This window comes from Mustela erminea, chromosome 2 (genome assembly GCF_009829155.1).
Source record: "Mustela erminea isolate mMusErm1 chromosome 2, mMusErm1.Pri, whole genome shotgun sequence".
Classification (NCBI taxonomy): Eukaryota; Metazoa; Chordata; class Mammalia; order Carnivora; family Mustelidae; genus Mustela; species Mustela erminea.
Genome location: NC_045615.1, coordinates 142,966,308 through 142,991,947, shown reverse-complemented (window position 1 = coordinate 142,991,947; position 25,640 = coordinate 142,966,308). Strand labels below are relative to the sequence as shown.

At 40.6% G+C, this 25,640-nt stretch overlaps 1 protein-coding gene across 7 annotated transcripts; it reads right to left on the bottom strand.

Annotated features, from left to right (window-relative positions):
• Positions 1-3,399: 3,399 nt before the first annotated feature.
• Positions 3,400-24,290, bottom strand: REST (RE1 silencing transcription factor). Of its 7 annotated transcripts, none has more exons than XM_032334407.1 (5): positions 23,936-24,290; positions 20,669-21,572; positions 13,610-13,693; positions 5,639-6,600; positions 3,400-5,605 (listed from the first exon to the last, which is right to left on the bottom strand). In XM_032334407.1, exons 2-5 carry the CDS (start codon positions 21,561-21,563, stop codon positions 4,031-4,033), a joined length of 3,516 nt encoding a protein of 1,171 aa, XP_032190298.1. In that variant the 5' UTR covers positions 21,564-21,572; positions 23,936-24,290; the 3' UTR covers positions 3,400-4,030. The 7 variants fall into 7 exon arrangements, with proteins under 7 accessions (XP_032190298.1, XP_032190299.1, XP_032190296.1 ...); XM_032334408.1 differs by lacking the exon at positions 23,936-24,290 and adding an exon at positions 23,556-23,635; XM_032334405.1 differs by lacking the exon at positions 23,936-24,290 and adding an exon at positions 23,134-23,257.
• Between the last annotated feature and the right edge of the window lie 1,350 nt (positions 24,291-25,640).

Genomic DNA, 25,640 nt, shown 5'->3' with positions numbered 1-25,640 from the left:
ATAAGTACATACAGTAAAGCTGGATGTAAGGGAACCTGATTGGGAAAAAATTACTATGTAAAGCATGCCATGGTCTTCGGGTTGTTTCTCCCTGACCTCCATCTCCCAGAAAATTACAGTACAGGAAGATATGCTCTGGACTACTACCCACTGGATTGTCATCCCAAACAACAGACGGCCATGACCCTTCTACCTACCATGGTTTATCAGATGTAAGAATTTTGGAATTAATACACTTCCAATTCTAGCAAAATAAATTTGGTTTCTTTGATCCCTGACATATACCAATAATAAACAAAGGCATGGAAGGCTTTTTAAAACTTTATTTCAACATAACTATGCTTACAGAAATACACTCATACTGGTTAATAGAATGCCATTTAAGCTTAACTTACCCTACACAATTTGGACCAAAGACTTGGTACATGGTTTAAGCTTAAAAAAAAAAAAAATTATTTGCAATCTGGTTTATTTTTCATCTATTACAAATGTATATAAAAGATCCTCCCATCAAATGCTGCTAAAGCAGGCAGCAAGAACCTTGAGATATTAACCTTTGGTTTGTCTCGGAAAAATAACACGTATTGCACTGTAAGTTTATAAAATTGGTGCAACAAAACATTGTTGTAATGTTTCAATGCCAGTTTACAAAGATCAATTAACTAATGGATGTTGAAAAGGGTGGGGAGCCTATGTACACAAGTGAAAATGTAAAAGCTATCTGATTTAGTAAAAACTGCATGTAGATTGCAAGTCTACAGAAACGAAGATTCAGATAATTTACCAAATCTGAATTAACACTATCAGCTCAGTTCATCTGCTGAGGTCAACAAGGAAGCTGCACAGACTAGCTGTTTTTTCTGGTTTATGCAAAAAAGAAAATGAAGTTTCTTCCTCAGCTTTTCGGTCCAGAACTGATATTTATACTACAGGCAAGGTATTCCTTCCATTGTCAACATTCATGAGGTGACATGTGATGAGGTCTACTTGGGCTTAAATTTATTTGCATTAGCACTTAAATGCAAAACAGTCCCCAAAGTTAAAGACCACATGACTTTAGAAGTGACTCTAAAAAATAAAATGGCCCTTCTTGGAAGACTAGAACAAAACATCCAGCCAATTATAAGAAGCCTTATCAGAAATGTAGCCCCTTACAAATTACACCTCAATTAAAAAAAAAAAAAAAAGTAGCCCCAAAGCAGCTCTGAAAAGAGGAAAAAATATAACTTAATATATCTTGAAGTTCAATGTGAATATAGGTTGAGAAGACAGAAGAGAGATTTTCCTAAGACTACCTAGATTAGGCTTATCATGTATTCTAGTATTCAAGTTTATCTCTAGTTACTAAACATCAATTTACAAATAACATATTCACTTTTTATTCCTTTAACAAAAGGGAAAATTCTAGTTTCAATTCTATCCAGTGGAGGGGAAACTGAGAAAACAAAGATTCAAACAGTTCCATGCAAATATCACATTTTTCAAATGGAAGAACTCCCAACTAAACCAGAAGTTCTTATTACTAACATATTTTTCATTGAAACAATTTTAACAAGTACAAATACATGGCATTAAGGTTCAGAACCTAATATAGGCCTGACAATCAAGTCCTTGTTTTCTGGAAGAAAGGCCTCAAGTCCCACTCAATTTCCAGTAACAATGTTTTCACAGATCAATTTAATAACAAGGGGTTTTAATTTCCTTCATATTTTGTTTTTAGCACTCTAGTCTTAAAAACTAGATAAGAAAATTAGTCCAATTCCCCAGAAGTCTAATTTTTTTTCTTTTGTAGCATTGAACAATCCACAAAACCTCTTCCCCAAATGGATTCCCAATCTCCAATCTGTACTTAACATGAGTCTTTTCATACAGAATGTAAAAGTAACTTACATAAAATGTACCCATGAACATTAAAACTAGTTGTTAGAAAGATTTAACTAGCTTTATAATTTAAGATTTAAAACATAAATATTTGCAGCTTGATCTTCTGTTGACAATGATTGTCGGAGCCGTGAATTCATCTGGAATTCAACATCATTTATAAATTCCCATTCATGCACACAAAACACACACCATTAACACACAACTTACTCTTTTCTTGAGAGAATCTTCTCTTCTTTAAATCTTTGGCCTCCCAGTCAATTCCAAGTTCAAATGTCTTTTAACTCAAACTTCACTCTCAGATTTTTAACAAGTTTTCTACCCACACTTCATCAATGCTTTCCCTAGTCTTTCATGTTGCATTGCCAAACTCTGAAACCTGCCTCAAAGAGATCGCCAGGTGAAAGAAAATAAATGATATATAAAGTGGTTATTTCAGGACAGAACATGGGAGGATCAGAATTGTTCCAGATTCCCTACTGGAATCATACTTTGACTGAAATGAATTAACTGCTATTAGGAAGAAAAATCCTGTTGGATTCTTTCATACTCTTTGGCAACTGGCCAAAGAACCTACCAGGAAAGTTTAGAAGAACACTCTTTCTTAATATTAATACTATGTGCCCCCACAGGAACACCAGGATAGCTGCAATTCATCTGAGGCCTCACCTGTAGAAAGCGGCTGTCACAGGGACAGCCAGGACACCCACTAGTTTGTGGAGATCCCTGAGAAAGTGTGATTTTTAAAAAATCTGGACTGTACTTAGGTTTCACCTGCCTTTTTCACTGTATTCATAGGAAGTAAGTAGCAGCTGGTCTACCAGCACTCATACTACCTCTCTCAACCTAGGTTTGCTGTATCATTGCTATGGCTTTGGAATCTCACAACTGATATTCGGTATACCTTGAAGGAGTAATTATGTCTCCTAATTCCAGGTCTGCAGTTTCCAAACATCATTTACAGTTCTTTATTCAGCTGAGGAGCCATATGGACACCAACCATCTATGTAAAAAGGTCTTTCTCAAATATGTAACTTAACACTGTACATCTAGGAAGTAGTTGTACTAAAACAAGCCAAAAATTTTTATTTATGGTTGGTATCTGAGATTAAAATCCATTTAATAAAGAGCCTAGTGGTTTGTTTAAAGGTCAATATGAGAGCTGTGAACTCACTACATCCATTTAAAATAAATAACTTATGTGAAATACAGATTCCGGCATAGATGTAAGATGTGAAATTCAAAATCAATGGATTGAACCTGCATGTTTCATTTGCTCACAAATTTGCACACACTAATATTCTGCAAAAAAGACAATTGCAGCAAAGGAAAAAGAAAACTGCCCTTTTGCAAACAAGACTAAAAGCATCCCTCCGAAGAGGTCAAAATAAACATGCATATATATGTATAAAGTGTTACTGTTCAACAAATACTATTTCTAGAAAAAAATTGAACTGCATAGGTTAAAAAAAAAACAAAACAATGTGCAACATCTTAAGCCATTAAAGCACCAAAAAAAAAAAACCCCACAAATAAAAAACCCAAAACAAACAAAAAAACCACACCAAAATCAATTGTTTTTATGATGATTAACATATACAAATAAGAAATATTGATCAAAACTCAGAAGTAAATACCTGGACTGATACAATGTCCACTGCTGGGAAAATTTTTCTTCAATTTAAAGTCTCTCCTCATCTCTAAAAAAATCTTAAAGTGCTAACTTTATATAAAGCAGGCAAATTCTTCAAGTAATTTGCTATTTAAGTATGCCAATTTTTATAGAACTAAACAAAGAACTAAGAAAAAAAACTAACGTGAAACAAGCAGACAGACATGGCAAGGAAAGTGACAAGTTACAGCCAGACAAAGCAACAGAATGCTACAATACCACCTTGGCCTTCTCATTTCAATTAAACGTATAAACTAACAGATTTAGGTGTCTGCTGGTTTAGTACACTACCTTCCTTGGATTTGCTAAAATTTATCCATCAACAGGTATATAGAGTCCTAAGGAAAAGAGTGCCACTTAAAAATCAACATCGGACACTAATTAAAGCAATTTAAAAAATAAAAGGTTGTCTACAACTACAAACGAATATTAAATGTAATAGATCTTATAAACTAAGAAGTGAAGCCTTATCCTAAATTACTCCTGACCTTTAGCTGCTTTTTCAAGGAAGTAGACATTAACCAAATGGCGATTGAGGTGCTTGCTGTAATCTTTTTCCTTTCTAAAAGAGCGATCACAGAAGATACAAACAAAATCCCCCTCAGCCACTTTGACTGCCAAGGCTTCCTTTTCATTTTTCCTGCTGGTTTCTTGTGGCACTGGCCGGGCCCCATTTAATCCAGAGTCATCACTACCCTCTGACATGTTGTCACTTAGATCACTTCCATCATGACTATGGATGCCTTCGTCTTCATCCATTTCCTGAGACTCATTTACTGCCATGGTGACAGGAGGTGATGTCACAGCAGTTTTGGACACTGCTCCGTGATTTTCTATTGGCAGGGGAAGCAGCACTGGTGAAACAGGTTCTTCAACTGCTGGCTCTTTGCCAGGGGGGTTCTCTGTTTTGTTCTCATCAGTGTCTATTTCCATTTCACGAAGCTCAGTGTCAGTCGGACACTTAGCATCTAACATTTCACCCTCTGCCATAGTCAAGTTTTGCTCAGAGGATGAAATACCGGCAGATTCCTTGTTAATAGCAGCAAGACCAGCTAGAATCTTCCCTGCCTCTTCTACCTTTTGAAGAGGGGCTTCTTTACTTCCTTCACCTTCAGTGAATGATTTTTGGTCTTTTGACTCCTCTTCTTTTAAGTTTTCCTTTGGTGGTGGTGGTGATGGTGCAGAGAGATCCCGCGTACCTGCACTCTCCTTCAGAAGCTGGCTGTCTTTGACAGGCACTAAGCCAACTTCAATGAGGACTTGCTCCTTCTGAGCCACTTCACTCTGCGTGTTGGGCTTTTCTTTTTTATTATCTTTCCGAGGAGACTTTCTGGGACTTGGTTCCAGGTGAAGAGGCGGCTCTGTGGGAGGAGGCAGCTCCCTCTGAACAACCTCCATCTGAGCGGGCCCCCCAGGGGGAGGTGGTGGCTCTGTCTGAGCAGGTCCTATGTGAGCAGGCGCCACTGGAGGAGGTGGCTCCACCTGACCAACCTCCATGTGAGCAGACTCCATGGCAGGGGGCAGCTCTAGCTGAGCATGCCCCCCGGGAGGGGAAGGCACCACCTGAAAAGACCCCTTGGAAGGAGAAGGCGCCATCTGAGAAGACCCCTTGGAAGGAGAAGGCGCCATCTGAGGAGACCCCTTGGAAGGAGAAGGCGCCATCTGAGGAGACCCCTTGGAAGGAGAAGGCGTCATCTGAGGAGACCCCTTGGAAGAAGAAGGCGCCATCTGAGGAGACCCCTTGGAAGGAGAAGGCGCCATCTGAGAAGACCCCTTGGAAGGAGAAGGCGCCATCTGAGAAGACCCCTTGGAAGGAGAAGGCGTCATCTGAGGAGACCCCTTGGAAGGAGAAGGCGTCATCTGAGGAGACCCCTTGGAAGGAGAAGGCGTCATCTGAGGAGACCCCTTGGAAGGAGAAGGCGCCATCTGAGGAGACCCCTTGGAAGGAGAAGGTGTCATCTGAGGAGACCCCTTGGAAGGAGAAGGCGTCATCTGAGGAGACCCCTTGGAAGGAGAAGGCGTCATCTGAGGAGACCTCTTGGAAGGAGAAAGGGCCATCTGAGCAGGCTCCCCGGGAGGAGAAGTCTCCATCTGAGCAGGCCCCACAGGGGGAGAAGGCTCCATCTCAATGGGCCCCCCAGATGGAGAAGGCTGCATCTGAGATGGCCCCTTGGAAGAAGAGGCGGCCATCTGAGCAGGCCCCTCGGGAGGAGAAGGCACCATCCGAGCAGGCCCCTTCTGAGCAGCCTTGCTGCTTTTTTTACCTGACTTGTTCTTCAGACTTTTCTTCTTTGTACTTTTCTTCACGGAAGTATTTTGTTTTTTAGTCTCCTCTACTTTGCTATCACCTTTTGGCACTTCCTGACTACTTTTGGATTTGCCTTCTGCCTTCTTCTTCTTTTTTGTCACAGGTTCCTCATCATTAATAGTATCTTTTAAGGAATGGGCTTCAGTTTCCATCCTTCTTTTGCTTTTCTTGGTTTTACAGGTTGTTTCTGAATTATTTCCTGTATGCACATCCATTTCTTTAGTTTCCATTGCTGATTTGCGTGTTCTGGTAGTCACTTGAGTTGAAGCATTACTAAAAGACTTTTTCTCTTTTGAAACATTATCTTTTTTCTCCATTTTTACAGGCTTCTCATTCTTCTTTCCAGCCACATCCCCCTTTATTTTTGTCTGTTCTGTTTCTTTTTTTTCATTGGTAATATTGTTATCAGGCAGATCAGCCTCTCGTTTTTTGGTTTTCTTTAGTTTCACTTTTGAGACATCCATGGTTTTATTAGGACAAGTAGGATGCTTGGATTTGAAGTGATACTGAAGATTACACTTCTTAGAAGCCGCATAGTCGCACGCAGGGCAATTGAACTGCCGTGGATTAACGTGTAGCTCTACATGTTTTTTGAAATTACTTCTATCTGCTGTTTTGTAGTCACAATGTGGACAGTTAAGAGGTTTAGGCCCATTATGAACCTGTCTTGCATGGCGGGTTACTTCATGTTGATTAGAGGCCACATAACTGCACTGATCACATTTAAACGGCTTCTCACCTAAGGTAAACAAGAGATGTTAGAGAGAACATAGATTAAGACATGAATTCAAGCCATTTATTAAAATATAAGGAAATGGATATGTTGAAACACACACACACAACTATTCATTGAAAAGACTCGATCATGCACTTTACATTTACCATATTTATTTGTAGATCTTTTCTCTATCCCTTGACAATGACTCTCATACCAAATGGAAAAACAACGATTTCATTTAACCATCATCTTCTAAAACGTCCATCAAGCTAGAGCTCTTAAACACTATAAAGAACACCGATTCATCAAGAAGTACACAACAATTATTGGCAAAGTTGGTTGGGCTATGGATGTGAATTTGGAGGCAAGGGCACTCAAAGAGAAAAAATGTATTTTTTTTAAAAGAAAAGATCATTTTAATTGTTTTATGTTTCATGAAAACAAATGTACAATGGAACAGAATATATAATTCCCACACTTTTTAACTTGCAAGTTATTTATTATTATTATTTTTTTTATTTAAACATATAATGTATTATTAGCCCCAGGGGTACAGGTCTGTGAATCGCCAGGTTTATCACTTCACAGCACTCACCATAGCACATACCCTCCCCGTAATTCCCGTACATTTTTAAGATAAATTTTGAGACTTCTAAAGAAATATCTTACACTTCAAACTACACTCTCAGACCTTAGATGTAGAAGTTGTAAAAGTTTTGGGCTTAGGGAACAAGAGGTCTTTTCTTTAAATTTAAACCTTTTGCCTATCTCAGCAGGAACAGAGTCAAACTTCACTCAGCCAAGTCATCCAATGCCAGAATTGCTATTTTAAAGCAAAAATATAGCCAAGCCAGAAACCTTCTGATTTTTCTCTGCCTTCTTTTAACAAATGGGTAAAGAAACAGCATAGGTGAGAAAGGGCATACAAATAGATATGGTATGTAAAATAATTGAACAAAGTCATGATCATTAGAGATCATAGGTACATACAATACCAAAACCACCCCCACCCCCAAATTAAAGATAGAAGATTAACACATTCTACCTGAATACATACCCATCTAGATCACACTCTAGTAAATATTACCAAACGGTATCCATACCCCACTGGTCCAATGGAATGCATAGTAGAAAAATGGAAATTGACATTTATGAAAATTCATCTCTCAAACATTCTCAAATTCGTATCAAATCTAATTTTTTCATAAAGCAAATTTCTCAGACATTAAGCTTTACATGATGAGAAAATGTCTGATGAGAAAACCAAACTTACCCAGGTACATCAGATTGGTTAGATTGGTTATGTAGAAACCAAAACTTACCGAGGTACATCAGATTGGTTAGATTGGTTATGTAGCTAGCTGGACAACTCTTTTCCATGTTAGACTACTAACAGAGTCACAACCAGAGGTTTCTACAACATGCTTCATTACTCTTGTCCCCTCCAACGAATTACCTCAGTGGACACAAACATTTGCTTAACATATACAGACACAGAATGAGGAAGAAAATTAGTGGCATAATGGTTAAGAACTTTTTTTTAGAATGAGACTATCTGGGAGATCAAATATGGGCTCTTCTCCAACTCACTTTTGAGATCCTGAGCAAGGTACTGAAAACTCTCTAAGGCCCAATTTCTGCATCTGTAAAAATACTTTTAAGCTATGACCTATAAATAATTTAATCCATATAAAGCACTTAGCATGGCACAGACTTAGCTTGGCACAGCCAAGCAGTCCATATACACTCCCTATAAATCATCACTTTTGAAAATGGTACTTTTAGTATGGGTAAACAAAAGGCAAGATTCATATGTTTATCCTGCCCTTCCATTTAAACCCTACCTCTGAGTAAACAAGTAGCTGATGAATGAAGTTTATCTCTTTAAGAAAATATTTGTGCTGGGGCACCTGAGTGGTGGGTTAAGCCTCTGCCTTTGGCTCAGGTCGTGATCCCAGGGTCCGGGGATCGAGCCCCACATCCAGCTCTCTGATCAGCGGAAAGCCTGCTTCCCACGCCCCCCCACCCCCGCCTCTCTGCCTACTTGTGATCTTTCTCTCTCTCCTGTCAAATTAATTAATTAATTAATTAAAAAATATTTGTGCTAATAAAAGAATTGTAATGCCACTGTATAACCCCTAACAAATGAGAGTATTTACACAGCAAGCATCAAAGTGCAAGCCTCCACCTATGAAATGGTCAGAGAATGGGAGTTCATAAAAACCTATTTAAATTTTGATGGCAAAATTTACTTGCTCCATTCATTCCTTCTCAGTTTTATTTTCTTGCCTTTGAGTCGTGCTTGTATTAGATACAGTCATAAAACTGCATAGGTTTTTAGCACCTAATATATATTTTTTTGCTTTTTATCAATGATTTTAATTCTTTTCCAATTCTAGTATTATCTACATTTTTCATCTTTATAAACATGTCAGATGTCCACTTTATTCCTCCCAAATTAAATATATAGCAAATCCAAAAGAGGAAAGATTTTTATATACTTTACCTATTCTTTTCAAGATGAATCCAGAAAGAATAACAAAAGGGTCTTACTGAAGAGTAATGGGGCATACAATTGATTATTACTTAGCAAAAAAACACGAAGTTCTGATAAAGCAGCATGGGATGACTGTCAAAAACTATCTCATAGAAGAATGTCATAATATTCTTTTTGACAGAAGTCAGACTATCAGTTAGGGGTAGACCATAGGAGTACTAACCAGAAAGGGTGAGGAGGGAATATTTCTGAGGGTATATGAATGTTTCAGGTCTTCCTCTAGGGGGCAGTCAAACAGGAGAAACCATGTGAAGTCCCCGACCTGTCTGCTTCAGACACATGTCTCTGCATTTTCATGTGTGTAAACTGAACCTCAATAGAACACAGTTTAAAAATTTACTCTATACACCTAAAACTAATGTAACATTGTATATACTATACCTCAATAAAAAATACATTTACTGACTGAAAAAGCCCAAACCGCACAGTAAGTTGAATTTGACATGACATACTAAAATGAAAAAAACCACAAAGGCACTGGGAAAAAAACATTCTAGAATTCATTATACCCTCAAACCATAATGTCTTCCAAATAAGCCCAGCCTATTCAAATAGTGCCTCCACAATAATTATCAAATACTTGGTGAAAGAAAAATAAACTTATGGTTGAAAAAAGTATTTTCCATTTTAAGAAGAGTAATAAATAGAGATGGAAGTTGGCAAGTTGATGATCTTTAACAACAGCATCCATTACACTCATTGTGGGAAAATATTCAAGATGAATTCCTATGCTAGCAGAATGGGGAACTAGTCAGTGTGATATATAAAAAAATTATTATTAATAGCAAATACAAACTGGATGTATTTCATCTGGAATGAGATATTTCACCCAGGATGAAATGACAGCATCTCCACTGAGAAAAAGAAAGGGAGAACTGTGGATAATGTCCACATATCTCAGACTAGCCTGGTGGTGAAGGATACTTTTAATACCATTAGGGAGGAACACCAGTAAAATGGAGACCACCACCAGATAAGGTTATATTAGTGTGTCAATTTTTCACCTCATCAACATTCTGATCCCTTCCTAATTTGGCCTAAAGAAACCAAACTCTATGGTTGGAAATGCTCTAAGGAAATAACCACTGTAGTTTTGCTTTATAAACCCATCTGTCAGCTAAGCTAAAATGTATCAACTCCACAGAGCCTAATTTCTTTCAAAAATGAGAATGAGCACATACTTTTCCTCTCTGAAATACACTCACATGAACAAGGGAAAAAACAAGGCCCAGGGGACCTTAAAAATCAGATTCCAGACCACAGAGAAGGCGTGCAAGATATTCACTCCATGCAACCCATTCAAAAAAAAGACTACCTATCCAATCTGACCTAATTTAGCCTCAGTGTATTTATGAGGGCTACCAGCAACTTCAATTAAAAGTACTGAAACAGGGACGCCTGGGTGGCTCAGTTGGTTAAGCAGCTGCCTTGGGCTCAGGTCATGATCCCAGCATCCTGGGACCGAGTCCCACATGGGGCTCCTTGCTCGGCAGGGAGCCTACTTCTCCCTCTGCCTCTGCCTGCCACTCTGTCTGCCTGTGCTCGCTCTCTCTCCCTCTCTCTGATAAATAAATAAAATCTTAAAAAAAAAAAAAAAGTACTGAAACATAGGATCTCCTGGAAATAATTGCACACTCATACACCACAAACAAACTAACCATGTTTGCTTCCTGTTTGCAACTCAAACTACTGACACCCAGTAAAAGACGTATCTCTGCTCTCTCCATATGCTGTGGTTCCAATTCCGTTATGCTATAGCTTCTAGAGCCATTTTCTGAGACATAATTTTCTTTTAACGATGTTGATACCTGAAAATGGGAGGGGTGAGGAGTTCAAGGCTAAATCCTAGCTCTTCTGATTTAAAGGAATGACAATTAACCACAGATAAAGCATTTATGCTCTCTATATCTGTGTCCTAATCCATAAACTAGGATTAAATATTTAAGGGGTACTAAGATCAAAGATAACAAATCCCAATTTCTCAGTACCTGGCATGCATGCAACAAATAGTAGCTATTATTGGGGCACCTGGCTGGTTCAGTCGATAGGGCATGTGACTCTTGAGTCACATGGTTGTGAGTTTGAGACCCACACTGGGTGTAGAGATAACTTAGAAAAATAAAATCTTTAAAAACAGTAGCTACTACTCTTGAAAAGAATTTTAAAATACTTGCTGTACTCTAACAGTAGCTACTGAATATCATCTTTTTAATACAGCTAAGAAATTCAAAAGACAACAGTTAGCAAACACAAAATTATTCCAGCAGAAGTTACTGACTAGTCTAAAACACCACAGACACTTAAAGGGTGACAAAAGTATTACCCATTCAATGAGAAAGATCTAATCCAGTAAACCAGCAACACTAATAGTGGGTCAACCAGATAGGACTTCAAATGAGACACAAGTAGAATTCAAGCATTCAGATTTGATTTCTAGTGTACATATAATACAGGGCACAGAGACAGAAGAAAAACCCAGTGACACCGTGAGAAAGCAAGTAAGACAAATCCAGAAAGGGGGACATTCTATAGGAAAAACGGCCACGTTTCTTCAATCCCTTAGTTTAAGTTTCCCCATTGGTAAAATGGGGACAGCAACTGAACTTATACATTATTGCATAGTTATAAAGGACAAAAATTAGTTAACTCACATAAAACTCTTAAATGTTTTATTTAAGGGCTAGAGCAGAACTATCAATAGAACATGATGCCTACCGTCAAGGAAACCTGAAAGAGCTTCCCAATGACCCTCAGAAAATGAAACCAGGAAGCACCCCTAAGCAATAAACTCAGGTATATGGTTAAGTGACTCAACTCAATAGCTTAGGAGATTTAGAAAGAACATTCCAGTATATTAACATGACAAGCACTGAGGGTAAAGAAAAGCTAGCCCACATATTATGTGACTTCTTCATAGCTGCTCAAGTAAGAATCTGTACTATAATCAAATGTTACTCAATTACTGACTTAAAACAGCAATATCCAATAGAAATAAAATGCAAGCATATACGTAATTTTAAATTTTCTGATAGTCACATTTACAAAGGTAAAGAAAAGGTATAACTAAATTTTACTACTTATTTAACCCAATATAATTAATGTCATGTGAACATGTAATCAAAACTTAAAAAAAGTTTTTTTTAAAGTTATATTTAAGTCATCTCTACACCCAATGTGGGGCTTGAACTCATGAGCCTGAGATCCAGTAACATGCTCCTCCAACTGAACCAGCCAGCCACCCCAAAATAGGTTTTAGGTGCCTTTATTTATATTGTTTGAATTCTGCTATGTATTTTATACATTTCAGTTCAAACTAGCTATATTTCACAAGCTAATAACCGTATGTGGCTAGTGGCTACACAAGCAGACTGCACAAATTTCAGGCAATTAATGAACCTAATGGACATGAGTTTACATAGACTTCTGTTAACACCAAGATTTTGACATAGCTTCGCTACAGGGGTATATATTCTAAATTTGGAAGTCGAGTATTCTGATCAGTTGTGGTGGTTCACCAAGGTTCAAGGGTGAATTATAGCCAAAATGAATTATGCTAAGACCACCTATGCTGCTATTTACTTTTTAACTTTGCCATCTATCTACTTTGATAATGGGGACCAATTCTGGTTAGTGATCACCATTATTCCAGTCATTGGAGTGGACAAATCTCCCACTGCATTTATAGTCCTGCATTTTATCTAGTATAGGTTAATAAATTGAGATCCTGGATTATCTATTATTCTTTAAAGTTTGGCTTCTGTAAATCAGTTCACAGAAGCCCTATCAGCTCTCAAAAAAGGACAAACCCACATTTTAGGACCTGACAAGTGAAGAAGGAATTAGAAACCACACTATGAAATGTGGTGTTATATTGCGTTGGGAGTGGGGGAGAGGGTGAGAAGGTAGGCACTGCTCAAAATGTACGAACCAGTGTTGGTCTATAACAGCATTTCAAGTTTTATTAGTCAGAGAACTTGAAAATCTGGTGGAAATTATGGACCGTCCACCCAAGAACAGTGCATGTGCCTTTTATACTCAGTTTCAGAGTTTCACTATAGATTCCTTCTTAAGAACCTAAATTTAGGGGTGCCTGGGTGGCTCAGTGGTTGAAGCCTCTGCCTTCAGCTCAGGTCATGATCCCAGGACCCTGGGATCGAGCCTCGCATCGGGCTCTCTGCTCAGCGGGGAGCCTGCCTCCTCCTCTCTCTCTTGTCTGTCTGTCTGCCTCTCTGCGTACTTGTGAAATGTCTGTCAAATAAAAAAAAAAAAAAGAACCTAAATTTAGATACAGTGTCACATGAATACAACACTGATTTTTAACTCTGATTTCTAAATTAAAAATAAATCATAAATTGATTTTTAAAATAAACAAATAAATCATTAATAATGACCCAGTTTCAGGTCTGGAAGGATTTTGTTATAATGATGTATGGTTTACTAAAAATCATAGAAGGGTTCCCATTTCTTACCAACCTGAATGAGTACGCATGTGTCTAGTTAGATGAGTCTTCTGAGAACTTGAGTAAGGGCACAGTTCACATTTATATGGGCGTTCCCCTGCAAGAATAGAAGGGTTAGGGTTTAAATATGATAAAATAAGGTAAACAAAATCCTCACTAACAATAAACACAATATTCAGTACTGAGCATTTTTTGATAAGGATTCTTTTTCCTATTCCTGGCAAAAGAGTCCATTTTTTATTATAGATAAGTAAATGATTTAATTCAGAATTCACATAACTACATTTCAGCTTTGCGGACAAAAAAGATCACTGGCTTTCTGAATTCTCATAGCCCTTTTATTTTTCATAGTAATGCTACAAACTCTCACATTAAATATTAAGAACTGAATAATTACATTGATAAGGTATCAAGGAGCACCCTTAAAAAAAAAAATCAGAATTACCCTTAGGAAAAAATCTACCCAAATTTTCTCATGCTATCACTCAGAAATTTATTTATTTATTGGGATTTTTGTGAAGGGTAAAGCTATCATTTGAAATTGCTGCTTAAAACCAAGAATACGTAAGTGGGGATGCTTAAGTTAAAAATTTCAAGTAGGCAGACAGACATTTCACAGAACAGATCAGTGTTAAGGTAAATCCTGCTCATAAACCCGTAAGGACTGACAATAACTGAAGATGAAAAGATAAAGATTTCAGTACTAAAGAATTTAAGACTTCAACGGCAGGAAATATATGTTTTTGGGACATGGTTTGTCAAACACTAAACAGATTTTTTAAAAAGCTTCACACACACACACACACACACACACACACACACACACAGGCCTAACAATTTGTAATTTCTTTTCATCTGGTTTTGGCCACAAGATAATAATTACAACCCTGGGCAAGTTTCCTCATTCAAAGTAAAAGCACCTTCACTTACTGGAATTGTGAGAATTTAAATTTAAGATAATACACACAGAACATCTGATATTGTGCCTGGCACATAGTAAAGCCCTCAATACCACCAGTTATTATTTTGTCTATACAGTAAGTTACAATAACAGACGTGTCTAGTAAAATGGACATGGGAAAGAAAAAAAACAAGTGAAAATAGAGGAATACTGTAATGAGTAGGAAACGTGTTCCTAGTAGCCATACAGCTGTTATTAGCTGGTAGCTATAGGTCAGCTATAAGTAAGTCCTATCAATAGAATTCCTACTTCAACCTGGAAGAATTTTAGCTTAAAATATGTTGAAAGTATTTCTATAAACATATATAAATGACAGATAAGCACATGCAAAGATCCTCAATATCTTTACCCATGTGGGAAATGCAAATCAAAACCACAATGAGATGAAGACTTCGCAGCCATGAGGATGGCTATAATCAAAGGACAGATGTTAGAGTATTGGTCTGGGTATGGAAAAATCGGAACACTCATACAATGTGAAACTGTAAAATAGTGCAGCCACTTTGGAAAATAGCTTAGCAGTTCCTCAAATGACTGAACAGTTACCATATGGCTCAGCAATTCCACTCCTAGGTATGAACAGTTGACCCTTGAACAACATGTGTTTTAACTGTTCAGGTCCATTTATACGTGCTTCCCACCCCCCCCCCCCAACAAATATAGCACAGTTCTGTAAATTTATTTCCTCTTCTTCTGGATTTTTTTTTTTTAAACATACCTATATCCATTCATTCGTTCACTTATTTATTTATCTGAGAGAAAGAGATATGGAGCAAGGGCAAGACAGAGGGAGAGAATGCCATGCAAGACTCCCCCCAGAGTGCCGCCCAGAGACCAGAGAACCTCTATCAAATCAAGTCAGATGCTTAACCCACTGAGCCACCTAGGCTCCCCGTCATGAATTTTCTTTCAAGCTTACTTTACTCTAAGAATACAGTATATAATACATACAACTCATAAAATGTTTAATTAACTATGTTACTGGTAAGGCTTCTGGTCAATAGTAGGCTCTCAGTGGTTAAGTTTTGGGGGAGTCAAAGGGTATGTGCAGATTTTCTACTGCCCCTAAATTCTGCACTGTTCAAGGGTCAACTGTACATATCCAAGAGAAATAAAAATGTGTCCACATAAATGTGTGTATGAATGTTCATGGAAGAATTAATTATTCACAACAGCCAAAAAAAGGAAAACAATCCAAATATTCTGATGAATGGATAAACAAAACATGGTATCCCTACAAGAGATTATCTGGCAGCAAAAGGAAAACAAGTACTGTGCACAGGACATGAATGAACCTTGAAAACATTATGCTAAGTTAAAAAAGGCAGTCACAAAGGACCATATATTATTGTATGATTCTGTTTATCAGAAATGCCTAGAATGAGCCAATCCACATTGTATGGTATGTAAAATGCATCGCAGTTAAGCTGTCACAAAAAGAAAAGTTAATGGAAGAAATACCAAATACCATTATAGATAAACAAAGGGATCAATTAAGAATAATTTAAATTCTTTGTAAGAGAAAAGATTGCTCTGTGCAACTACGAAACAGGCATAAATACTCTAGAAAACTTAGTGATTTTTCAGTCACACATAGAGGCAAAAATGTCATCTTTTAGATTTGTGAACTGTTGTGTTTGTTTTTTTTTTTTAAGACTGTATTTAATTTATTTGAGAGACAGAGAGCTAAGAGTGGAGAGGGATAGAGAGGTAAGGGAGATGGTGGCTCTCTATGAAGCAGAGAACCCGATGAGGGACTCAATCCCTTCTGTGGGATCATGACCAGGGCCAAAAAAGGCTGATCCTCAACCGAGCCATCCAGGCACCCAGAATTTGTGAACTGATTAAAATTATCAAACCCACAAAATTAAAAATCTTTTAATTGAAGACTCAAATGAAAATCCTCAGCCGATCACATATTACTCACCAAAAAAACCCTGAACTTTGATTCTTAGTCTTAGTTGTATAGTATGACCTTGGACACATCACTTCAGGGTTTCCTCTCAGTAAACACAGGCTATTATAATTTAGTTCCTCAACAGATTGTTCTGCAGATTAGCAGAGAAGTACCCAACACTGGCCACTCGAAGAACAGAAAAAACCCATTAAGTGAATCTGAAAACTAAGGTACTTAAATGAGAAGTTAGTCTATCATTTATCTCTACTTTTCAGCATTAAATGAATTTATTTTCCTTTTAAACACAATTTTCAGAACCATGCATTTAACACCAGAGATACCCAGAATTTACATAATTGAAATATTATCCTCCCAATGCATACACTACCAAATTGTTTCAAAATGCTTACCAAAATTTAAAAAAAAAAATTCACAAAGATAACATTAAGAAGAAAAAAAAATCTTCTCAATAAAGTTCAACACTAAATTTTTGTGGGGGAAGGAGAAGACACTAAAATGTGAAATGAGATACATAAAACCAATGTTACCTTACTGAGAAAATATCAACTTTAAATTAATGGGAAGAAAAATTTATTGATGGTACAGTTAAGCATATAAAATACATCCATTAAAAATCAGTCACCTAAACTGCAGTTAAAATAAACCACTATTGGGGCGCCTGGGTGGCTCAGTGGGTTAAGCCGCTGCCTTCGGCTCAGGTCATGATCTCAGGGTCCTGGGATCGAGCCCCGCATCGGGCTCTCTGCTCAGCAGGGAGCCTGCTTCCCTCTCTCTCTATGCCTGCCTCTCCATCTACTTGTGATTTCTCTCTGTCAAATAAATAAATAAAATCTTTAAAATAAATAAATAAATAAAATAAACCACTATATAAAAAACATTATAAATGGCCAAGAGTTCTTGGTTTTCTTTTTCCCCTGCTATTTTATTTTATATTTTTTAAGACTTAATTATTTTAAGAGAGTAAGAGCATGTGCCCCTGCAAGCAGGAGTAGAGGTACAAGGAAAGAAAAGAGGCAGACTCCCCCTTTGAGCACAAAGGATCCATGTAGGGCTCCATCCCAGGACCCTGAAATAAAACCTGAGCCAAAATTTAAGAGTTAAGTCAGAGGTTTAAGCAACCGAGCCACCCAAGCACCCCAAGAGTTCTTGTTTTAAAAAACAAACAAACAAAACAAAAAATGCTTTACATTAAAAAATTGGAATACCAAAAAACCCCCCACAAAACTGGAAATACACACAAAATACTAAAAGAAACCTTTTCCAGTTCTTTCCGTTTTCTTTTTGGTTCTAGAAATATTCTTAAATTGACAAATTTAGATTTACAGTTGAAAACATTTTTAGCTTTTATGGGAAACATGAATTATCAAAATACAACTGACAAAATCAAAATGTATTAAGACAAAAGCACTGGGGTGCTGATCAGAATATTCTCTATATTGACTTGCATGGTGGGTAGGAGTACATGTATTTGTTAAAAGTCATCAATTATACTTCAATCAAAACAATTCATCAAAGTGTACAGATAAAAGTCAGGCCATGGCTACTACCTGAAAGCTCTACAGATCACAGCCAATCCAAAATTAAGCCCCAAGGTTTTAAAAAAAACTGTTAAATGAATATGAAGTAATTATGGCTGAAGTATATAGAGTAGCTAAGACTTTTAAGATATTGTACATGAGGTTTTGTCTGTTTAATTCAAACTATTAAGTGATTAATGGGATAGGATTTCCAAGTAACTATGACTTCCTATGCCATGTAATTTTGTTAATATTTGAACTTCTAGACTTCGGAAACTAAAATGGTTTTAAAACATGGAGACAAAAACAAACAAACAAACAAACAAAACAAAAAAACATGGAGACAGTCACAGGTTCTAACAAATTCCAAAGGATCTCCAAACATTTTTACTTGACTAGGTTTTAAGGCCATACACATAATACTGAGCATTCTCCTGGAGCTTAGAATCTTGCCACAGACACCCCACCCCCCCAGCCTTTTTTAAAGTTTATTTGCGAGGAAGAACATATCCCATGTGGGGGAAACAAGCCAACTCCACCCAAACAGAGCTTGATCCCACCACGAGAGATTATGACCTGAGCTAAATATCAAGAGTCAGGCGCTCAACTGATTGAGCCACCCAAGTGCCCTCACATCTTTCTTCTGACTGAATTTCATCTGCAAGTTTTACTGTTTAAGTCTACCACAATTCAGTAAAGCACTACTGATTCCCCTCCCCACTGTGCCCTACTTTACCTGTGGGTTTCAGTCCAGTGATAACTCTTGCAAAACGGATCTGATGCAAACAGCATCCTAAAACCCCTTTTCACTTGTGATCCAGACCACTATACTAGATTACCCTATCCGATTTTGTTCAGACCGCTAATCAGTCCTCAAAGGTACCAATTCTTAGCAGAAAAATGTAATGTGAGAAAACTACCAGGAAGTTGCAAACATTTCTTTAAAAAATGAGACTCTTTGGGGCACCTGGCTGGCTCAGTCAGTGGCACATGCATCGCTGCCATGATGGTGTTTCAGGGTGCTGAGAAGAAATGGGGGAGTAACCACAAACAGACAAGGTTTCATTTTGGTTGAAGATGTCCTAAAAATGGACTGTGGTGATAGTTACACACCTCTGTGAATATACTAAAACCAGGGAATTTTAACTTTAAATGGGATGAATTCTGCAGTAGTGGACTGTATCTCAACAGAACTGGTATTTACCAAAAAAATTGCCAAATGTGGTAAAATATCATTAACTAATGAGTACAGGTAATGAGTAGTACATATTGGTATTTTGAGATGTTTGAAATTTTTCGTTTTAATGTTGTTCCATTTTTTTTTTTAAGATTTTATTTATCAGAGAGAGAGAGGGGGAGAGAGCGAGCACAGGCAGACAGAATGGCAGGCAGAGGCAGAGGGAGAAGCAGGCTCCCTGCCGAGCAAGGAGCCCGATGTGGGACTTGATCCCAGGACGCTGGGATCATGACCTGAGCCGAAGGCAGCTGCTTAACCAACTGAGCCACTCAGGCATCCCCCATTTTTTTTTTTTTTGATAGAGTAACTTACAAACTAGAAAGGTTCTCTTACCTGTATGAGTTTAAACATGCTGAAAGACATGGTTTTTTATCTGAAAAATAGCTTCATTTTTCACGTGTGTTTGCTTTCTCAGGAAAATGATCTCAAGTGTGGTAATCCCACCAGTTTTTAAAAAACTTACTTTTCACATTTCTAGGTTTTGCAGACAAGGTTAAGTTGTTCCACTCAGGAACTCAATACCAAGATAATTTATCTTAAAAGTTTATGGCTTGGGCGCCTGGGTGGCTCAGTGGGTTAAGCCGCTGCCTTCGGCTCAGGTCATGATCTCAGGGTCCTGGGATCGAGTCCCGCATCGGGCTCTCTGCTCAGCAGGGAGCCTGCTTCCTCCTCTCTCTCTCTGCCTGCCTCTCTGCCTACTTGTAATCTCTCTGTGTCAAATAAATAAATAAAATCTTTAAAAAAAAAAAAAAAAAAAAAAAAGTTTATGGCTTCTGTGAAATGGATCTATGCAAGGGTTAATCACTGAGTTTTCCTTTTTGTCTAAGTCCTCAATTGCTTTAAGAAACTAAGCTGCATCTTAGATGTATTCACTACTAACTAAACACATCTTCTAAAAAAAAAAAAAAGTAGTCCAATTTAATTAAATGATCTACTTCAAGTTGTCAGAATAAAAAGTTTAACAAGAACATGGATAATATCTGTCTTGGTCATTCTGTGAAGTTAAGTGTTCTTCACTTATCCTCAATCCCAAAGTTATTACCGCCATGGAGAGAGAAACTAAAGCACAAAGCGATTAAGTTGACTTATTCAAGGTCACAAAGACAGCAAATAATGGGACCAGAACTTGACCCCAGAATCCCTTCTTCAGTGCTACTTTAACAGCCTACTGAATTAACTATCAAAAGTGAATTGAACTGGGGCGCCTGGTGGCTCAGTGGTTAAAACCTCTGCCTTCGGCTCAGGTCATGATCCCAGCATCCTGGGATCGAGCCCCGCATCGGGCTGTCCGCTCCGCGGAGAGCCTGCTTCCTCCTCTCTCTCTCTCTCTGCCTGCCTTTCTGCCTACTTGTGATCTCTGTCTGTCAAATAAATAAATAAAATCTTTAAAAAAAAAAAAAAAAAGTGAATTGAACTTATGGACTACAAGGTACTCTTACCTGTATGAGTTCGAACATGTTGAACGTAATTATTTTTTCTATCTGAAAAATAGTTGCATTTTCCACATGTGTATACTTTCCTTGGAAAATGGTTTCTTAAGTGTTTCCTCCAGTGATATTCGCTTACTGTGGTATACGTGCAAATGATGCACTTGTAGACTCGCTCATTATCCCCAGCTCTGGTGTGGTGTTTCAGGTGAGCAGTGTAGTGATCATACCGATTGGTATTATAGCCACAGCGGTCGCAGCGAATGGGGCCCTTGGAGAAATCTCCCTCCTCTGCAGTGGAAGACCCAGATTCTCTGGCTTTTGCTTGCTTCTCTGCACTTTCTTCCACGAAAAATTTCTTGGCACTATGAACTCTGATATGATGCACAAACTGCTCTTCAGATTCGGCTTCATACTGGCATGGCTTACAGCGAAAAGGTTTGCTCTTCAAGTTCTTGCATTTGTCCTCCGCTCCAGGGGTTTCGGGGGGAAGATCTTTATTTGAGCTGTAAATTTCTGGGGCAGCTGATACCTCAAACACAGGCTGTGGTTCTACAACACTGAGTTCCAAGCTTTCCAGTTCCATGTTTTCCAATCCACTGGGTTCACCTTTGATTTCAGCAGACTCCTCAAGTCCTTCTCCATCACTATCTGAAAAATTGTTATCTCCGACAGGCATCAATTCTGCCATCTGTCTTTCTTCACCAACCAGGTAATCACAGCAGCTGCCATTCACTTCCCCAGTTAAGGCCACATTTGCCAACATGATAAGCTGAGGCGCAGCCAACTCAGCTTTGGAGAGGTCATGCAAGTCATACATGTCGTTAGGCAAGGCCATGCCAATGTTGCCACTGCCCGTGAACAGCCCTCCTCCTCCAGAAGACTGCCCCATTACCTGGGTGGCCATGACTGTATTCTGAATTCAAAATAAGACAAAAAGTACAAAACCAGTTTAAACACAACATCCAAAACATTGCTCCAATACTTCATTAACTTAAAAAAAGGTTTTTATCAAATATAATCTTTCAATACAATGAGCTTTGTTAATCACTAAAATTAAAGCTTTGAAGTATTTTTGTACTACCAAATTTTCCTTATTGCAATCACCAAAAAAATCTCTATTATCCCTACAAAAATGTCTATCAATTGTCTGACATAACTCATCCATCAACTAGGCCTACCACTGGCATGTCCTTCCCTCAAACACTTTCAATTTTTTTGGTGAAAAAATAACTTCATTTTTATGTTAATTAAAATTATTTTTCAATTCAATACATGAATAGTAAACTGCTGTCCTCTCAATTCCCCCTTTCCACAGTTTACTGGTCAGAAAAGGGAGAACCCCCAAAACTATACTGTTCATTTGTTAAGTACAAACCTATCTGGACAGTAGAAGCCTGTAGTAGCTGGTCAACTGAACCGAATTTCATATAAACTCAACTAACTCCAGAAAAATAAACCACTGTGAAAAAGTACCACTTAAGTTTATTTTAATAACTAGACCCGTTTTAAAGAAAAAGAAAAAGCAGAACTTTTTTCCTTGTGTTTTTTTTTTTTTTTTTTTTAGAAAAAAGGAAGCTCCGTGTATTCAAAACTTCACAAATTAAAGAAACTTTCAAACCCTCTAATAACCGTACAACTCAACCCGACCATCAGCAACTTTCTTGCCTTGTGCTTGACTTGGCCTACTTGCTTAGGGGAAGCCATTACAAGATCACCTTCTTGAAAACATGTTGGGCTTTTAAAGTCGCCTTAACCACGTCACTTTCCAATCTAGAAGGTGCTATTCTCCAACGGAGTGCTGTCTTGCAAATTAGAAGCAGCAAAGTAAGTGGCAAGCACTCAAAAAATCGAATCGAACTCCAAACCCCAAAAGCAGTCCGTTTCACCCAGGTGCATTAAACACAAACCGACCGAGTTATAATGTACCAAAACTTGGAATCAAATGCCATCACAGAAAACAAACTGAGGGCCAGAGCAGTCCCAGGGCTTAACAGCCCAGGCTACTCGGCAATTTATCCAAACATCGACTTTTCTAATACCGCCCCCCCCCCCAACTACCGTCCCTAAAGGAATTTTCACGTTTGTCAGGAAGGCCGTCCAAGCACAGCCCGAAAACCCAACGTGTTGCACGAATTCCTATGTGCGGCTGCCACCAGCGCCGGCCTCGGCGGCGGCATTCCTGACTGAAATAGGCATTCGGCCATTTTCTCAAAATACCAAACACAAAGCAGCTCTTTGCAAACTCGGGCGCTCTCGCTTCCTCTCGGCTGGGCCCGCTCACTGCACACATTTACACACCAACTCGCGGGAGTTGCCCCAACACTCGTCCCGAAGCTTCTCCTGAGTTCCCCAACACTGAGAAAAGCAAGGCGGGCAAAGTCGGGGCGCCGTTGGGCCAGACCAAGTCTTCCCCATTCAGGGCTGCCCCCTCCCCGGCCCGCGGGCCCGAGTCCGGGAAGAGGAAGGAAAGTTACTGCGTTGCCGGCGTCCTAGCTCCTCTCACCGCCCCTGGGCTCACCCTCCGCAGAGGGCCCGGGAGGCTCCGCGGGCGCCCTCCCGAGGCGTCGGGCCCCTAGCGCCGGAGGGGGCCCCCACGCGCGCTGGCCGCCTCCCCCGCGCCCCGGAAGTTTGCGAACTCACTCCCCCACCGCGCCCCGCGGGACGCGCGCCCCGGCCCCGCCAGCTCGGGCGCCGAGATGGTCGGGTGCGGAGGGCCGAGGCGGCGGGGCGGCCCGAGAGCAGAAATCGCTGTCCAGCCCCATTGGCGGAACCGCCCGGGCCGCGGGGCTGACTCAACCCGCCCGGCCGCACTCAACGGCGCCTTCCGGCGAAAGGGAGAGGCCGGAGAGGGAGGGGGACGCGAGGGCCGCGGGCCGACGAGGGGCTGCGGCGGGACCTGGGAGCAGGAGGACGGGGAAGAAGTTTCAGGACCAGCGCCACAAGCAGCTCCGCTCCTCAGGACTGACTCGAAGGACGCTCGGGCCCGTGCGGAGGCGACGGCCCAGCCTCGACTGGGGAGGGGGTCCTGGCTCCACACCGCTCCCCAAGGACGCCCCCGGCCCAGCCCCCGGGCCGCGCCGGTGTAACCCGATCCCGCTCGGCCGCCCGCCCCCGCCCCGCGCTGCGGCCGCCGCCGGAGCCACAGTATCTGCAAATCAGCCCTGGACAGCGCCTCGCTCCGCGTCCTTCCGCGCCCTCCCCCTGCCACTGCCGCCGCCGCCGCCCGGCCGGCCCTCCCCCACCCCGACCGAGCCCCCAGCCCTGAGCCGCGCATACCGGCCTTCCTAGGCGACGAGGGGCGGGAGACCCGGCGCCGCCGCTCCTTCTCCGACTACTTTTCTTTGTTGCTGGAGTTTCGGGGGGAGGGGTGGGGGAGGATGGAAAAGTTGGGCGCTGGGGACGTCGAGGCCCGCAAAGGCCCAGGAGTGGGACTGCAGAGAACGCTCAGGCCGCCGGCTCTCGCTCTGCCGTCCCGGCCACCGCCGCCGCCGCCGCCGCCGGGGTCTGTGGCCCGGGGCCTCGGCGGCGCTTGTTCTGCTGCTGCGCCGCGAGCTCGCGGGAGCCGCACATTCCAGCACAGGAGGCTGCGCCGCGCACCCAGCCCGCGCCGCCGCCGCCGCCGCCGCCCGCGGGACACGCCCCCTCCACCGCCCGCGCGCGCCCGCGGGACACGCCCACCCCGCCGCCCGCGCGCGTGGCCGCCCGGCGCGCCCCGCCCCTTGGCGAAGGGGGCTGCTCTGGGCCCTGGCTGGGCTGTGGGCGCGCCTACTGGGAGCCGCACCTAATCCGCCCGGCCCCTCACTCTTGCCCTTACGTCAAAAAAGAGGCGAGCCCCGGTCCCTTTCTCGATTTCTTTCATAAACAAACGACAGAAAAGTTGCCCCTAGCCCTGGCGTGCAGGGATGAGAATAGATCTGTTAAAAGAAAAATCTGCAGGCTTTGACCGTTCTCTTTAGAACCACTGTCTAAAGCGTTTCGAGTGTAAAGCTCTCGAAAATACCCTTTAGAATCTCTTGAAATCTCCACCCATAGCCACCCTTAACTAATTAAACGTTAAACTCACGCGGTAGAAACGCATCCCAAATTTTAAACAATAAGCGAAGAAAATGCAGCCAGTTTCTGAGTTGTGAGAAGAAAATGTCTCGGTCAGATCACGGACTCAAAACAGAACTGAGGGGACAAGTCCATAGACCTGGCCAGTAGCAGGTCATTCCTGAGCCTTCAAAACACGATTTCAGCGGAGCAATTATCCTCAGATTACAAGGACAGTAAAGCAGAGGGTGAGGACATGGAGGCTGCCTGGTCACCACGTGTGGGAGAGGAACCTGGCTTCCCTGTTTATAGAGTGGCGCAACCTAAAAGAGAAAGAACGTACTCTCATGTCCCCCTTACCTTCTGTCTACAACAAATGCCTTCTTAGTTTGCCTTTGAACCCTAAATCATCATGCCCGTCCTCAAAAATTTATTAGCTTCCTTAAACCCCTTAGTTTGGCATTCAAGGCCCTGACCAACCTGATCTAGATACATTGGACTATCACTAGGATTAAAATAGAGGAAGCAGCAAGTGTTATGGGGGTTAAGAGTAGGGAGATGATCTTTAGCTACCAGAATCTAGATAACTTCTCACACTACAGCATGACCCAATCGTCCCTTACAGAATTAGGTGGAAAGTAGCAGAAGGAACATTTTACACAGTGAAAACAGTGTGCTCAAAAAACCATCAGCTGAGACTCGCCTAACTCCTCCTCCAGCTCCCCCAGTTCCTTCTCTTTAAAGTTCCTTCACTGGTTTCTCTTACAACACAGCTTCCACACTCTTCAGTTTCCTAGTCTACACCGCCATTAGGCTGTAGACTATATATTAGAACAGTATATTATTAATTAATGCAGCTTGTCCCCCTATATTAGAACAGTATATTATTAATTAATGCAGCTTCAGATGCAGGATGGAATAAAGGCCCTAAGGGCTTAATCACCAAGGG

Coding starts and splice junctions, on each gene's coding strand:
- REST (XM_032334403.1), bottom strand. CDS start 23,074: ATGGGGAAGACTTGGTCTGGCCCAACGGCGCCCCGACTTTGCCCGCCT. Junction 13,694..20,668: donor ACATGTTCGAACTCATACAG/GTAAGAGTACCT, acceptor CTATTCTTGCAG/GGGAACGCCCATATAAATGT. Junction 5,606..5,638: donor TGGGGCCTGCTCAGATGGAG/ACTTCTCCTCCC, acceptor GCTCAGATGGCC/CTTTCTCCTTCCAAGAGGTC.